Below are 17,938 nucleotides of genomic sequence, written 5' to 3'. Positions count from 1 at the left end.
ACGCACAGGCACGTGGGAGAACAGGGCAGTGATAAGTTCACTGTCTATCTCTGCTTCATAAGTGTCCAAAGATTGACCCTGGGGCAGCCTTTTATGAGTGGATTGAGCCTGTGTGTACCATGGAGACGAGACATCAACTGTCCCAACTACAAAGACAGTCACACTGTTTTGGTCTGTGTAGCCAGTATTTCTCGCTTGAGGTGCAGTCAACATAGCTGGTCATTAGTTATAAATATATCTAATTAAATACCAGTGGGAGGTATATAATCTCTCGTTTAAGTGAAGGAGATTAATCCAGGTGAAATTTTGTCTTTTGGGTAAAATACCTAATACTTCGGATGTTCTGAATTGCTGCATGATGCTAATGATCAACTGTTGTAGTTTAGGGATCTTGCAGCTTTGCAGCTGTTCTTGCTATTCAGTGCTGGGGAGAATTCCAGTATGTACTGGTATTAATCCATCAAATGATCTCATTATTTCGAAATTTTCAATAACAAGTTGCAACAAAAATCTATAGGGAGATGGTTTGGGGGTTTGTTTTGTTTTGTTTTCTTTTTTTAAGAATACATACACCTGCTTTTTTTCTACCCAGAGGCTTGGCAACCAAGAAGCACTTTGGTTCGAGCAGAACGCTATAGTTAACTGGACATTCTCTTTTAAAATTTATTTCTGGTTAAATTTATTTTTCAGAAATCAGACATATATTGCATATAAAGTCATAGAGGTTGGCTTTTGAAATGTACGAACTGAAGGATGCTTACATTTCTTTATTCTGCAGGTTAGAATTGAGCAGGTGATTGTTGCCGAGCCAGGAGCAGTTTTACTGTACAAGATTTCTAATCTTCTCAAGTTCTACCATCATACAATCAGGTACACAAAATTACAAAGTATGTTAAAGATGTCTTTTTTTTTAATTGTATATATAAATATTAATATAGCGAAAAGAGTATTTTCGTGGCTTAGTTTGTACTATGGAATCAAGGACAAATGTGTATGATGTCAAGCAGATGCCATTTATCTGTTGTCATTCCTCAATTCATATTGAATCTGTTTTGGAATATAGCATCAGTTTGCGACAGAAACTTTATTGTTCTGGGTAGATACAAATAGTATACAAAAAAACTACACAAAACATTTAAGATGACAAAGTCAAGTCCCCTTTGAGAAAATGCCAGAATTAAATTATTTCTAGAAATTCAGTTTTCCTTTTCTTCCTTAAACAGCTATGTTTTGATACCACTTTTTCTAATTATGCACTTGCATTTTTCTATTGGGAAGGTGCTTGCCTCATTCTGTATCTCGCTGTTGAAGGTGCAGCAATCACATTGTGATTATTATACATTGTGGCATTTGCAGTAGTTTATATTGGTTAGAAACAGCAGGAGCAGAAAAATCTTCCTTCACAGCCCTGGACTGAACTGCTGAGAATTTGAATCCCTAATATTGCTACTTGAGCTTTTCTGTCTGAAAAGACATTTAGGTATTGTGCAGACTGGGATAAGTGGTTCTTGGGCAGCTCCCACTACATTTAAAGTGTTCAGTTCTGATGGCACTGCAAGTCTATGGTAGAACACACATAAGACCTATTCCTGATTTTATTGTCAAAAAAGCTGAAATATTTTTGCTGTCATTTTTCTGTCTCCAAAGTTTGTGTTTCCCAGTGGTTATAAAGCTTAGTGCAATTGAAAATGTGATGTTAAAATGGAATGTCTTAGGCAGTCTTATCTGTTGCTTTCTGTCTTGCTAATGATATGTTGTTTAAAGACCACTGAAGAACCTTCTGTCAGCTGAATAATTCCCTCTGTATAGAGGAAGTGCACCTGGCTAATGAAGGGAAAATGCAATGTGAGAAATCTTCTATTAAATGCAACAAGATTATAATCTGAAAATCAAGCTACAAGTTTAAATTAGTCCTATTGCGATGCAATGAATTTTTACTGCCATTTTTGTAGCTTAAAAGTGCTTTTACTTTAGATGGAAGGTATATCTGTGAGAGGAGCATAGTCATGTAGTGCCATTTAAGGTTTATGCGATATTCATGCTAAATATAATAGATTGACACTTGGAATAGGAAGGCATGAATTCTTGTATTTTTGGAGATGCATAACATCGCAATGAAGAAAGAAGAGAGCTGATACTATCCCTAAAGGACAGTATGACGGAAGAGTTATCAACCCTTTTTGTTTACATAATCTGTTTTCTATAACAGAAGTAGATTTACAGAATAACAAAACAAAAATCCAGTGAATTTTAGAATTCTACTAAAAAGTTTGTGCAAAGCTTCAGATAGCCTGTACTTAGTATCTGCTTAGTGACATAGTTGATAGTGCTTCTTCTCAGTCATCTTATGACTGAATCTCTCAGCTAATATGGAGAACTGTTGCTTGCAATTATTTGTTGTAAATTTCAACTTCGAAGCAAATTGTATTTGAAATGCTGTCTAAAGTATCTGACTCTGTCACGTTTCCCCCTGCTTCAAATTATTTAATTAACCTTAATTTTATTTTCAGTGGTATTGTAGGAAACAGTGCAGCCACACTGTTGACAACAATTGAAGAAATGCATTTGTTGAGCAAGAAGATATTCTTTAATAGCCTGAGTCTTCATGCAAGTAAACTAATGGACAAGGTTTGTTTCAAAATCATACAGCTTTCATGTTTCAAAATACACTTTCATTTCCCTTTTGTCTAGTAAGATTATTAGATGAATAGCTGTTTTATATGTCAACTTTTCCTAAAACTGAATTTTTGTAGTTTCTATATTTTAGCTATGGAACTACATTAAAACCTTCTGTGTATGTTTTAATTCTCTTAATAGTTTTCTTTTTGTGAAAATATGGCTAAAATACTGTTGTAAGCGGTGTTTGTTTACAGAGCAGTTTACATATTTTTTTTTTATTTTTTTAAGCACTTTACATATTTTATGAGAAGCAAAAAAATTAGGCAATTTCCCTAATTGCAATATAGCAAAGTCAGCTGATTGAGCTAGGTAATTTGTATTAATGCATCATCAGATCAGTAGTTAATTACTCACGTGCATAATTCCTTTCTTGAAGTTATGAATTGTATCCCAAAATGGTAAGCTAAGTAAAAATAAAACTTGGGCTTTTCTGTCTTTTATAAAAATAGTTTTACCACATCAACATTGCTGCCGTTAAAAACAGAATATGCATTTGTTATACCAAACAACTGTACCTAAGCCAGCTCACTTTCCTGGTATCTTTTCTTTTCCTGTTGAGTGCTTTGAATTGCATTGCAGTGAACTTCCCATTATTCAGTAACTAATACATTTTTTTTTTAATTTTTCCCTGCTCTATTCATATCATGTTGCTGTTGATGGATCCACCCATTAAATCTCACCTTTCTAAAATCTAAGCAAAGTCAAAGAAAATTGTTAGGCTGTGCTTCCCTTTCCATTTCCTCGGGATCTGATCCTCATCCAGCATCTCTGTCTGAGCTGTGATGAGTTGACTAGGCCCTAAAGCCAAGAAGGAATGCCTTTCTTTTTTCCTAGTTACTGCACAACCCCAGAGTTCAACAAAGCCCTCACATTACTGTTTTTTCCAGTTAAAAAAAAATTTGAAAGCGGAAAACAAACAGTGAAGCTTTGTAAGTGTATTTCTAAAATTATTTGTATTTAACCTACAAGAAAAATGCAAAAAATATGAAGATTTACAGAAACTGTTCTTTGTGCAAAGCCTTGTAGTTCACCAACCATTCAGTGGCATTTTCTGAGTTTGGTGAATGTTCTGTGATCTCAAAGTAGTTTTCTCATTCTGCACAGCTTGCATCTTACACCAATTTCCTGTCTTTCTGCAAGGGTTGAGGAATGGCTTTCTCAAAGGAACAGTTATTGTTCCTCATCTTCCCTTCCATATATCCCAGTGACTCCTTTCAGTGGTTTCATTCGTTCATAGATGACTCCTTAGTTGCTACCACCCACTAAAGTCCACTCAGTACATTGTTGTCATGGGGTATTTCCATTGAAAGCAGTGTCATCGGAATAGTAGTTACTCTGCTACTAATGCTTCTTCAAGGGTTGGTTAAAGCTTGAGTTCATAAAACGTACAATGGACAAGGACAGTATGAATTTACCAAAAAAAATTAAATAAAGCTTATGGCTTGCTATGGCCACACGCAAGCTGTATGTGAATTCCTCAGAACATTTTATTTCTTAATATGTAAGCTAAAAGAAAATAGTCTGTGTACTTTTTCCTTTTATGAAGAGAAACCAGTGATGGACCTTGGCAAAAATACATGACTGCTCTTTACTTATAAAGAATGTGCCAACAAAGTAGTGCTTAAGGAAAGAAATTTTCTTGGCCTGAAGCTGTAAGACAGCTCTGTATTCATCTCTGTTGTATTTAGCTCTGTTGCATTTATCCTGCTGGGTCTTACATCTGTACTCAAACAGGATCCAGCATAATTTTTCTACTCACATAATTAAAAATCTTTGTACTTTTGGTTTGGGTGATATGCCGTTTTCAGTTTGGACATGAGTAGAATTCAGAAGGAGGAGTGATAAAGGAATTGTGATCCCCCAGTTCGTAGCGTGTGTTCTTTGTATTGTCACTGTGGGAAGGCTGTGTAATTGTCTTCGCCCTCTTAGTTCCCCTTCTGCCAGCCCCCAGCCTGGATGTAACTGGCTCTAGGTGCTGCCATTGTTTTATAAAGGAGTTGAATTTGTTTTTGCTGATGTTAAATGAAGGCAGTGATTGCACTGCCACCTTCAGTGGCACCTTATTACGAATAATGAATGGCATACCAAGGATACCATGTGATGTAAAAAGATTATAGTATTGCTCTTTCTCATAAACACATTTTGTAAGTTAAACCTGAGACATTGGAAATTTTACACTGCATATGTGCCCTATGAAGGATCTTTCCTCAGGATATAATTGAGGTCAAAAGCTTAAAGAGACTCGGAAGAGGGTTAGATACGTGAGCAACAGAGGGATCCGTTATTTATTAATGTCTGCTTCAGGAGTTAACAAGGAGGTAACTGTGAGTGAGAAGGAGTCTTACTGTAGTGATGTGTAGTTCTTGTGACTCAGAGTTTTAGACAGTCCTTTGAAGCACCTTATGTTATTTCCTTTTATGAGTGTACTACTGTATTGATAGAACGATGTCTTATCTCGTCATGACTGAAATTAGTTTTACTTCACAAAAAATACAAAATTAAAAGGCTGAATTACACTGAGAGAAACATTAGTTTCCATGAGATAAAGACCCCATTTTATCACAAATTTAATTCTCCTGTTACTTAGTTTATTGTGTGTTAATATACAGATAACCAGCTTTTATGCCTTTTCATATGTCTTCATTAATTTAGTAATGAATGTCACAATGCTTTTGCATTTTGAGCAATCTCAAGGTTGCTTTTTATCATCCTTTTTATTAATGTGTGTTCAGACCAAAATTGTGTATATGTATTAGTAGGATTCTTTTCATATGCCAACCTTTTTACCAGCTTTTTGCTAACTATGTATGCACTGCAACTGCTTCTAGAATTTTTTTTATTTTCAGAGAAGATTAAAGCACTAGAAAACAGACCCTTTGTGCTTACATATGCAATTGCAAAGGCTTCGTTGCTGCTCCTGTTATGGACAAAGAGAATACTCACTTTTAAAATTAGTACATTACTTTTCACTTGGACAATCTGGAAATCATGGTTCCTTATTTCTGCTTATATTTTGCATCTTAAGGCATTGATAAGCCTGTTTAAAAGAATATCAGCTGTCTAGTACTTCAGTTAAGATACGATTCTTAAGGCAATTTAAATAACTTTGGAAATAGATTAAAATAAAAATAGGATGTTCTTAAAAATATTTTTATTTCTATAAACTTAAGTGCCTCTTTTGTTTAGATCTTTAGAAAGTGGAGAATATAGCCTGCGTGAGTTAGACCATTTTAATGATAGTATTCCTTCAGTATCATCAGTTGCTGCTGATAATCTGAAAATCGTAAGCAAGAAACTCTGAATGGAAATCAGTTCTACAATTTTTATTTAATTTAAAGAGAATTTAAGTGTTTTCTTAATTGCTGTTGGCAGCTACAAAATTCCACAAGACTTAGTCATAATTACCAGTGACTTTGTGATTTGACAGGAGTCTCTTTAGCCCTGTTCAAATTCTCTTGTGCTGTAGTGGGGGAGAATTGTCTAGAAACACTGGTGTGTTACTGTGTCTTGCTGTGGTATGCTTTTTTAATATCTGTGGTTTATCTAGTAGTTGATAGACCAGAATAGTATTTAAGCAAATCTTTCTCTTAAGTATAGCTAGTTTGGAACTTTTTTAGACAAAGCAGGTTTCATTAAATATGCTAACTCCTCAAGATCCCTTCCTTTGGATGTGGAGGAATGACAGGATGGTAGTTTGATGTCCTCATCAGCAAAGACAATTTAATTCCCTAGGTTAATGACTATGCTGAGTTGAGCATTGCCTTCAAACTGCCTGGGATTAATTTCTGAAGTGCAACGGGAAACTGAGACTTCAGGCTGTTCTTTCTAGGACAAAAAACTAGCTTCCTCTTCGCATCTATTTTTTGTGAAGAGTCCCATATTACATAAAGAGTGTCACAAGCATGGAGCTCCTTGGAAACTTACAAGCAGTCTCAGATCAGGATTCTCCCTCTTGGTTGTCAGGCCATCAGTGTAAATGATGCAGGAAAATCCCTGGTTACTTCAGAGTACTTACTGGCTTGCTCAGAAGCACTTTACTGGTTGTAATCGGAAAATAAGGTAGTCAGCAGTTCTCACAACTTTAGACTCTTCAGTCTGAGAAACCGTTTTTATGGTGCTCTCATTCACACTTCTTGGGTAGCTCTCTACCATCTGAAATCTATGTGACAGAAATATTCAGCATACTGCCTGAAAGTAAGTCCATTGTTACCAAAGAAAGGCAATACACGGGAGAAGCTCTTTGGCTCCAATACTCCGTGAAACCTGATGTGAAGCTTGATGACGGAGTCATTGCAAAGCCATTTTGTTTTCAGGGTTTAAAATGCCATTCACAGCTTTGAGATTCTCAGGTCATCGTAGAGCTCAACACCGACATCATATAGAAGCTGTGCATCATCACCCTTCTCCTGTGTCACTGAAGGTTCAGTGCATCAGCATTTACTGCAAACACTGTCTCTCCTTTGCATGGTTGTATGGGCTCTTACCCTGCAGAGGCAGTGTTGGGAAGTCTTGCCAGTGCTTTCTAGCTCTCGTAACAATTGGTTTGTTCTAGTTGTCAGTTCAACTGGAATGTTTTTTGGCCAGCATTCGTGTCCCTGCGCTAAAAAATTGTGTTTGTATTTGTTTCCTTTCAGCTTTCCTGGACCCAGCCATGGGTCTAGCAGCCATGCTAGTAAAGCAGTTGAGAACTGTAGGTTCAGTCCTTGTGTATCCTTTTATGTTTTTTTTGACCCTGTGCGAATAAATAAAATGTTTAGGGATTTGGGATTCTGCTTGTGTTACTGTCCGGATCTCACTAAGAACAGCCTGGTATAGATTACCATTTTACAGATGATCATAAATCCAGGAGAAAATAATAAATGAAAATAATCATCAGAACAACAGAAACTGTTCTAATGAAACTGGAAGCAAAGTTCAAAGTGCCTAATGCACTGGAGTGGGTGGACTGCTCTTTCAGTTGTCTCATATTGAGAGAATTGTCATTTAAAATTATAAGTCCGCTGGTGAGGCATTTTAACAAGCCTGTTAGGCTAACCTATGCCCGTGTGTTTTATTGGACCAGCTAATACATTTAGAGAGTGGGAGTTTTCAAGCACACCTGTCCTTACTCTGGCTTCAGTAGTACTCCAGAAAATTATTAAAGGAAAGAATAATTACAAACATTGAATTAAATGGAATGAGAGTTATCATAAGGGTTCTAAAGAGACATTATGCCAAACTAACCTATCATCTGCTGTCTGAGCTGTTAGAAGACTATTAGTAGGGTACCCCAAATCAAGCTTTGGGATTGTTATTCCTTAATGCTGTTCTTTTTAGAGTAGATGTATGCATATTAAATGTTACGATCACATTATCTGTTAAGTTTGTCAGCTGGAGAGGTATTAGACCATAGCATGGCAATAACTTCTCCCTCATAATTTGGTTCCTGTCAGAATGAAACCTATTAGGTTTATGAGAAACCAGATGGGGGACAGATGAAATGGTACTGGTTGATGTTGTGGTCTGAATGGATCCATGTGAACAAAACAACGTTAGCAAGAATTTTTATGTTGTCTTTTCTTTCAAGACCAACTTCATAGCTGAAAAGAAAAGCATGCCGTCAGGCATTCTACTGTGGAACCCGTGGTGATCTCTGTAGGATCTTAACAGGGCTCAAAAGAGCTTAGGACAGCTGCTTTGAAGCTTCTCTGGTACATGTGCACTCAAGTTTCTTAGACTGTTGCTGTGGTGAAATTTGTAGAATGAACTTCTGTAGTTGACACTAACCAGTTGTAACTGACAGGATGAAATATCCAGATACCTTTTTACAAGGTTGCATGTCTGTAGTACTTTGTCTCCACCCTCTGCCAGTGAAGTTTCCAAAAAGACTCTGTTAGAAGCTGATTAGGCCCTTCAAAAAGCCACCAACCTTTTGTTTTCACTCTGAGCAGTGCTTTCTCTGAGGAGTTCTGTGTTTTAAATTACTGTCTTGTTTTATTTAATATTAGTATCACAGAATTGCAGAATGGAGGAGGTCAGCTGGAACCTCTGGAGATTATCTAGTCTGACCATCTTGCTCAAAGAGTGTCAGCTACAGCAGGCTGCCCAGGACTGGTTCCAGTTGAGTTTTGAATGTCTCCAAGGATCGAGACTCCACAACCTCACTGTGCAATTGTCTCCAGTGTTTGACCAGCCTCACAGTAAAAAATTGTTTTCCTGTGTTTCAATCTGTGCCCATTGCCTCTTGACCTGCCACTGGACACCACTAAGAAGAGTCTGTCTCCCTCTTCTGTATCCCTCCCATAAGGTATTTATATACATTGATAACAGCGCCCCTGAGCCTTCTCTTCTCTGGGCTGAACACAGCTTCTTGTGTAGGAGATACTCCAGTCCCTTCATGAACTTTGTGGCCCTTTGCTCCACTATGTCCATGTCTTTCTGTACCTTTAACTTTCTAATGTTCAAGTAGGATAGTATATAAATAGTTTTGATTGCTTGCCTATACAGTATTTTCAGTATTTGCAGGTGCACATATGAACTTCTGACAAAGCTGCTCTCCTTAATATCGGCTCCAGTCCTTAACAGAATTAACTGTATTTAATAGGAACAAAAATTGCACTTTTTTTTTTTCCATTTAACCTTCTTCGTAAATGAGAAAGGGAAACATAAACATACGTGCACTCTCTTCTTGATTGCTGACACTCCCTTTTCTTTTTCCTGTATTTTCCTTTGCTGTTTAAGTCCTTCAAGACAGCCTTTGAGCTACTTGCTCTCATAGACAGAGAAGCCTTCTCTGGGTTGTATATTTGGAGGAAGATTACTGGCTTAGTAATTAATCCCCACTGATTGATATGCAGAACTTTAAATGAAGATACAAACTTTTATACTAAACCTTATGTACAACTTTTAGTGTCCGTTGTAATTTTAGGAGAATTTGTTTCAGTTTTGTATATTGAATTTTAAAAATTGGTAATTTCTTCTTGTTTTCTTTGAAAGGCTGAACAGCTGGTTGGCCTCATTTCTGCATGACTGAACTGCTGGTTGTAACTGATTAGACACTTAATACTGTGTTAGAGTATGTTTTAATGCTGTTGAACTAGCTGCTACAGAACTTCTCTGGTAATTTTTAAGTTAGCTCCTGTCTAGCTTGCATCTTAAGTAGGTACTTCAAAAGTAGAATTCAGCATGCATTTCAAACCTATTTTTCTGGAAATAGGATCAATTGTAATAATCTTTTAGTGCACGTAGAACATTCAGGCATCAATTTTTTTATTAGAATAGTGATTTAAATCTCATGAACTGGAGTCGGTAGGTTCCTCTATAAATTAGATATGTCTGTTTTAAAATTTTCCTTTTCAATTCTGAAAAAAAACCCCAGCCTACATTCATGTGCAAAGAGTTAGAATTTTCAAAATGAATATAGCACTGCTTAAATTTTTCTTCCACTTACTGATAATTCTGCGTCGACTGTAGTAGTCAGGAATTTCAAGCTAACCCCAATAGAATCTAATGATCTAAACCTTTTTTCCTTGCCCTGTTTTCTTCTTCCATAATGTTCCTTGCTCCCATCTAGAAGACAGTAGACTTTAAAAGAACAGATTAAATGAAAGATGAAGCTAATTTAGAAGTTTCTGACCATCAGCTATTTCAGGAGACAAAAATTCTGTGCAAAGAAGCCTGAAATTGTCATTGCCATGATCTATGCGTGTGTTAGAAGTGAAAACCCCATCAAAGTCTAGTCTCAAATTAATGCCAAAATATCCCTGAACACGGTCCAGTTCAGGCCTGAGAACAGTGTGTCCAGGGCACAATCAATAACGCTAATAATAACAAGAATAAACAAGAAGAAAGTCACTCAGTGCTGTAAATTTCAGTACTTTACTACTAATCAGCACTGAATAAGTGCCTCTTTCTGAATTGCTGTTACTTCATTGCTAGAATATTTGTTTTATGCTTTCAAGACTGCTTAGGCTGAACAACTGTTCTCTGAACCTATTAGATTTTAGTTTCCATTAGTTCCTTGAATTCAGTATACTGTCTCTTGGAAAGTGAGAATAGAGGAATACTTTGTATTCAGAAGGATGCAAAAAAGTTCTTGTGTGATCTGTCTTGGTAACAGTGTGGGGACATGTATGGTAGCTCAAATGTTTCAAAACACACGCAGTGTGAAAGCTGGGCTTGGCTCCAAAGAGAGAGTTGTTTCTTCCTTCTTTAGTGGCATGTCCATTAGGTGCAGACTCATTTCCAGAAGGCTCTGAAATGGCTCACTCCGAAAATGCCTGTTACGCTCACCTTCTTGGTTCATTTGGCCATCAGCCTCTGCCCCTTTGATGGTTGTTTTTTTTTTTTTTTTTTTCTTCCTTGGAGACTCAGGCATGTATGTTACTATGCTATTAATCAGTAGTTCTTGTTTGGGAAGGTATGGAGCATGTTGCCTGTGGCTTGGGGGTCCATCCAAAACTGCCTTCTTTCCTTGTTGAGCTGGGGTCTTAAGAGTGTTGCAGAAGTGCAGTCTGCCTTGCTCTGCTGCACCCAGACACCTTGAGTGAGTTCCCAGCCAGGCCAAGTTTAGTTCTCCCTGCATCCTTCTGGGAGGAGATTATGCCTTGGAGTGCGCACTTACTGTGTATTGCTGGGGGTCTCCTTACTCCCACGTGATCCAGCCAGACCTGTGTTTGCCTGTGGACAGGCAGGGTACGGGAAGGTGGCAAGAGGATTTTTGGCAGAAGGGAACGAGGCCAGCAGCCTGGGCTCTAGGAAGGGTCTGGAGGCAGCAGGAAGCCCATCTGAGGCAGCACTGAAGACAAGAAGGTGCAACTACGTTTGGAGTGGAGCCTGAGGAATGTGGGTTGGGAAAAAGAGATGTGCTAGGTTTTGTATTGTATAAACATTTTATGAGATGTTTAATGGGTATTTGCCTGTTACAAAGAAGGGCTAAAGTATGTGAGGCTGTGTTAAAAATAGCATAGAATTTCAGTCTACTTCAGGTGCTCCAACTTTTCATAATTTGACTCAGAAAGTGTGTTTTTCTCTGAGATTTACAAACTTTTCTTCTGTTTTCTAACCATCTGCAATTCCTACTTCTCATCTTTGAGGTAGGCCTGCATTCCAGTTCTTGCAGTAGTTTATGTAGGTGTACTTGAGTTAGTCTGTGCACAGTTCATTTATGTACTGGTAGTTTAAGGTACAAACTTGATAGGATTAAGACTGTTGCATCTGTGACTGCAGCTCTTGTACTTATCATGACAGGGGCTGTGCAGCCTTGTCAAGAAGATTACTTCATTCAGCTGTTGCAGTACGGCCCTGATGTCCCAGAGCTCTGCCTGCACTAGGTTCTGGAGTGTTTACAGGAGGTCCTGCTCAAAGTGAACTCAGTGGTGCCAACAATGTGGCTGTTCTTTGGCACCTAATCTAGCAAATGTATTTTTTTTTACTACCAAAACCAGTAATGTTTGGGTTTCTCTAGGTTGTAAAATAGGCATAGTCTGAATGAAAAGAGAAATTCAGTTTTGCTCGTTTGTCACTGAACAGAATGGTTATGCTGAAAGTTGCAGGCAATTATTGTCTGAAACACGCTAGATTTGTCCAGTGTCAAATTAAAGTTCTTCTCTGTATGGCTATATGTAATTTTATTATTAGCTGGTTGCATTTGTGCTAACATTGGATGGTGTTGGCTGTAAATTAAATTAAAAAAAACCTCACAAACAGGTAATCTTGTTCTTCAGGTTGAACTCCCACCTCCTGATCTTGGCCCAAGCTCTGCACTAAATCAGACACTTAACTTGCTACGGGAGGTTCTAGCATCTCATGACTCATCTGTTGTTCCACTGGATGCCCGTCAAGCTGATTTTGTGCAGGTATAAGAATGTTTGACTGCTCGGAAGAGGAGGCGGTGGGGGGGAAAGTATGTGTAAGTTAGTCTCGGTACACAAAAGATGGGTGAAACATTAGTCTTTTTGTCCGGTCCCATTTTGGAGCTTCCCACCAAACCCGAGTTTGTAATGTGAATAAGAGAGTGACTAACAAAGTGGGTAATTACAGTACAGTACGGAGTGCTACTCTTAATGCAGTATCTAGATTCTGTTATCCAATTACTACTCCATTAAGTAAATACACCCTCAAGATTGCACAATTGCCAATTATCTAATCTGGGTTACTCTTCCTCCTGCTAGGTTGGAATCTGTTCTTCTCAGGTTTTTATACTTTCCCCATCACTATGGTAGCTGATCACCTGCTGACAAATCCAGTAGAAAGCTGCTTTCACAGTTGGAAGCTCTCATTTCTCTTTATTCTGCTTTGGGGAATAAATACGTGATAGAGACAGAATGAGCTTAGAAGCCTTGTGTGACATGATTTCCTCCCTCCCCTCCCTGTTTTCTGTGTGTTTGCTATTTTAGGTTCTGTCTTGTGTGCTAGATCCATTGTTACAGATGTGTACTATGTCTGCTAGTAATTTGGGCACAGCTGATATGGCAACCTTCATGGTAAATTCGCTTTATATGATGAAGACTACTTTGGCTCTCTTTGAATTCACTGACAAGCGTCTAGAAATGTTACAGTTTCAGGTAAGCTTTAACAGCCCCAAAGGAAAATTAATTTATTACTGATTTTTGAAGACTATAAGTTGTAATGTGAATGTATTTATCTTTGATAATGTTGGCTTTGGGTCAATTCTAAATCAGGGAAATGGGATAAGAGGGCTTCTTATCAGAGACCATAAGCAAATAGTAGGTATCAGAGCTTATGGTACATAGCATCTTTCATTTTTAATAAACAAAAAAATGATTAGAAGATTCGGTTTGGTTGGGTTTAATTGCAGATAAACCTTTATCAGTGAACATTTTCGTTATCCTAATCATTCTAATATTTATCTGCAAACTGTGTGAGAAGTAAATGGGATTTGAAAGCTCAAACAATCAAATGGCTGACTGTATTCCATCACAGAGTTAATACTAGATCATCATCTAGAATATAGTATAGCTGAAGTTACTACTGTAGTCCTTCTTTCTACCTACCTTTTCTCATTTGTTTGGTTTTACCTAATGTGCCAAGGTAGTAGTTCATATGTGGTACCATTTTGAAACGGAAATGTAGTTTTTAAACCATTGACTTGGGAAAACAGGCGCTGCCCATTTATAGTTTTGCTACATGAACATCTCTGCAGTATGTCTCAGGAGAGGTTTTGGAGCTGGGGGGGGGGGGGGGCTTGGAAAAAAGTCACAACTTCTTATTTGAAAGCATCAGTAAAGATTGGCTGTGAGCCATTTTTCACTTTCTACTCCTAATTAGAATTTCTAGCACCTTTTAGCTCTGAAACAAACAAACAGACAACCCTACCAAACTGTCTGGGGCATTTCTAATTTCCATTATCAGAGTTTCTTTTTCACAGTAAATGTTGCAATTGATTTATTCTTCAGAGAAGCAGTAGAACTGAAGGTTATGCATTTAATACCATTTACTTTCTTCAAACATTTTACAAATACAGGAACAGACTGAAAAAAGATCTTTAAGATTATACATAAGTAGGTTATTAAAGTGGAGCTGGAATGGCATATTTAATAAGAGAAACATTTTTTCACAGAAAAAAGAACTCTCTAAGACAGATAAAATTTCCAAATTGAAATATTAAGATTTCCCTCCTGATTTAAAAAGAAAAGTGCATTTTTCTAAACAATTTTAGGAAGTAAAAAGGTGAACTCTTAAAATATCAGACATGGAAGTGTTACATTTTACTAGAGTTTGATGTATTATAAATTTTTTCTTTTCTTTAGGATTGGAAGAAAAAGAAGTGAAATGTGGGGTAGTTATCTGTAAAAATGGAGTAATAGTGTATATATACCCAAATACCTTTCCAAGACTACTCAAACTAAAAAATGATTGCTGCTGCTGTGACTGGATTTATTGATTAGGTTTCTCTGCAAAGTGAAGGTTATGCTAAGAATGTAAAATACCTTTATGACTTTTTACATATGAAGATAACTAAAGCAAAATTGATAGCTGTAATTTCATTGTCTATTGTTCTTTCAGTTAATTTTTTCATACATGTTTATCAGTATTGAATTTAAAATAATTACTGATTATGATTTAGTTTCAGTTTTATTTTCCTTGTGACTGTCTCTTTTTATTATAAAACTGCCGTGCTATTGTCAACATTTTAAATAAGAGTTGGATGATTTTTATCACATATTTTCAAAGAACTATAGCAAAATAAAATGATACAGCATTTTTTAAGATTAGAGCTTTGGTATTCTTAATTTTTGTTGCTGTTGAATTTACAAATACAAAAAAAATAGGTTCTTCTGTTAGACATGAAAGAATTATCTATATTTTTATTATTGGCTCCTTGTAATATGGAAGATGTAAATGGATAAAATAATTATGCTGTATGTATTTGTGTTTTTTTCCTTGTTTGTTGATCACTCTCCTTCTTAGTTGTGTTTTTTCTTCTTATTTGTGTTTCTAGACCTTTTAACCTCAGAGCTTGTACTATTTAATATTCTCATGCACATTTTATTAATACCTTATGCTTAAAATTTCAGATTGAAGCTCATTTAGATACACTTATAAATGAACAAGCTTCCTACGTGTTAACAAGAGCTGGTCTAAGTTACATATATAACTCTCTGCAGCAACACAAACCGGAACAGGTAAGCTTATATAATGTATGTGTTGAGGAGGTACTGCATACTTGCCAACTAGAAGAATTTTGGCAGTAATATTTTTGCAAATTAAGCTTCCTCTGAAAGCAAAAGCTCAGTACTATCTGTTGATTTTTCACATGGGACCAGGACTATTAGACAAAGGCATCTTGCAACTACAGATTTTCCCTACCCTGTATAATCAGCAAGCCTAGCAGGTTTGGTATGCAACAGTCCTTCTGTGCAGCTTATCTGTGTACAATCAACAGGCTCCGTACACCACAGACATCCTGTACGTTCTCAGCATAACTGTATCGGTAGTTTAATATGCCTCAGAAAGTGTCAGCGTCAAGCTGGCTTTAAACCACAAATACTGAGTATGTATACCACTTCCATGACACCTAGAACATATTGGACCTACTGTGCATGTAGCATTCAGGTTTCTTCTGTTGCATGCTATAGCAGCATACATGGAGTGGATAGATACCCTGCATGCATTAGATAATTACTGCTTTTTTTCTTCTGTGAAAAATTGGCAGTTTAGTAGTAATTTGAAAAAATTCCTTCTTTTGTCCTTATTCATTGCTCTAGCTATTCAAACACCAAGACAGTGAGGTTCTAAAAGTGAAAACTTGAGATTTCTTAGAGTGAGCTGAAAACTGGAACTCAGAGCTTACGCTCATCCTTTCTTGTGAACCACAGTTGTTACGTGATAGGTGTTAATACAGCCCCTCTTCCCTTCAGCTGTCCCTATGTCCTTTTGTGATCTTTTGTGAAGGTGAAGAACAGTGTTTGCTGCAGAAAGCAGAACTCTGTTGGAAAGCTTTGTGTTGTTTCTTCAGCCAATAATTTTGCATAAAGTGCCCGAACTCAACAGATTTTTATGTATAAAGATGAATAAATAAATGTATAAATAACCTAATTAATAACTCAGCTTGGTTTCCTATTCATGAGCCTATCTCCTGTTCTAAAAACAATTTCAAATCGACCAGGACAGCTTGTTAATGGAATGTAGCAATTTTCATTTACATCTGTCCAGCAGCCTGGCCACAGAGGTGATGTCATCACAGGATTTGCTAGGGAGTTAGGCAGCATGTGTACATTGTAATGCCATACCAGCACCGATGTACTGGGAAGCAGGCTTGAATTCTGCATGGTCCCAGAAAAGATGAATAGAGGGAAGTTGTCCCCTGTAATTCTGGAACACCAAGGGGATGTGGCCAGTTTGCAGTTCAATTCTTATCCTAGACCTTGTGGAAGGCTTTTCTGGGGGTTTATCATTTAATGGAGAAGAAGGAAGAAAAGGACTTGAAAGGATGTAGTACGAACTCAGTATTCTGAGTTTTTAATTTAAGAGAGCGGTAGTATACAAATGAACGGTTACAGCATTTCAGTATTGATATAGTGATTCAGTTTCCAAACATTTAAGATCCTGTAGCAGGACCGAATAACAATTTAGTACTGAACTGATTGTAGAATTTATTATTTCTTACCTTTTTCCATATACTAGTATGACCTTTTTGCACCTTCCCCCTTTGACTACTGATTCTTAGGGTCCTCTTTCAAATTTGCCAAGTATGGATTCTGTGTCCCTGAAGGTTGCAATGGTAAGCATTTTACAATTTCATATTAAGGTGGTGGTGCTGTGACATGGGAAGGAATACTATTAATTATGTGATGTAGTAGATATTCATCTAACCAGTCATACTCTTTAAGAATAGCTAAATTACATGTCTGGGAATACTTTCTTCGTTTGTAGTAATTTGACCACTTGAAGTAATAAATACATACATTATTTATGAATGGGTAGTAATAGAATATTAGTTTCTAAGCCCTGAGAAATAGAACTTTACTTACAAGAGTGCTATCCCATGAGTCATCTTAAATTGCTAAAAGCAAATACTTAGCTCTAATTAGTTTTAATCACCAAGGTCTCTTTTTTGTCTGTATGCTTTGAAATATAGGTTCTGCTATCATTTATAATTTTAGTCCTAAGGCTTTGATTTTATGCAAATAGTTCAGCTAAACTCAGAAGTTAGGTGCTGGGCATATGTCACAGTTGTATATTTAAGTTGAAAGCTACAATATGTCGTGGTTTAGCCCCAGCCAGCAACTAAGCACCACGCAGCCGCTCACTCACTCCCCCTGCGTCGGGATCGGGGAGAGAATCGGAAGGGTAAAAGTGAGAAAACTCATGGCCTAAGATAAAGACAGTTTAACAGGTAAAGCAAAAGCTGTGCACACAGGCAAAGCAAAACAAGGAATTCATTCCCCACTTCCCATGGGCAGGCAGGTGTTCAGCCATCTCCAGGAAAGCAGGGCTCCGTCATGCAGGACGGTGACTTGGGAAGACACATGCCATAACACCGCACATCTCCCCCTTCCTTCTTCTTCCCCCAGCTTTACATGCTGAGCATGACATTGTATGGTCTGGGATATCCCTTGGGTCAGCTGGGGTCAGCTGTCCCGGCTGTGTCCCCTCCCAAGTCCTTGTGCACCCCAGCCTGCTCGCTGGTGGGGTGGGGTGAGAAGCAGAAAAGGCCTTGACTCTGTGTAAGCACTGCTCAGCAATAACAAAAATTAAAATTTTGGTGACAGAGGTGCTGAAGTTAGCCATTTGGTTTGGACTATTAAGTTCTGCC

The 17,938-nt window shown here is 37.4% G+C and overlaps 1 protein-coding gene across 7 annotated transcripts in view; it reads left to right on the top strand.

Annotated features, from left to right (window-relative positions):
• The window catches only part of COG6 (component of oligomeric golgi complex 6), a 59,918-nt gene that overhangs the window by 32,359 nt on the left and 9,621 nt on the right, over nt 1-17,938 (top strand). For 4 of the 7 annotated variants that reach the window (XM_075046328.1, XM_075046326.1, XM_075046331.1 and 1 more), the window contains 6 exons: nt 779-870; nt 2,511-2,628; nt 12,384-12,515; nt 13,056-13,223; nt 15,198-15,305; nt 16,850-16,903. In XM_075046328.1, the coding sequence (XP_074902429.1) occupies nt 779-870; nt 2,511-2,628; nt 12,384-12,515; nt 13,056-13,223; nt 15,198-15,305; nt 16,850-16,903 (672 nt within the window). Of the gene's footprint in view, nt 1-778; nt 871-2,510; nt 2,629-12,383; nt 12,516-13,055; nt 13,224-14,429; nt 14,601-15,197; nt 15,306-16,849; nt 16,904-17,938 lie in introns of those variants that run through there. The other 3 variants (XM_075046330.1, XM_075046327.1, XR_012652966.1) reach the window with 2 other exon arrangements.

Source organism: Buteo buteo, chromosome 14 (assembly GCF_964188355.1).
Source record: "Buteo buteo chromosome 14, bButBut1.hap1.1, whole genome shotgun sequence".
Taxonomy (NCBI): Eukaryota; Metazoa; Chordata; class Aves; order Accipitriformes; family Accipitridae; genus Buteo; species Buteo buteo.
The sequence above is the reverse complement of the archived record's forward strand: the minus strand, read 5'-3'. Positions and strand labels throughout refer to the sequence as shown.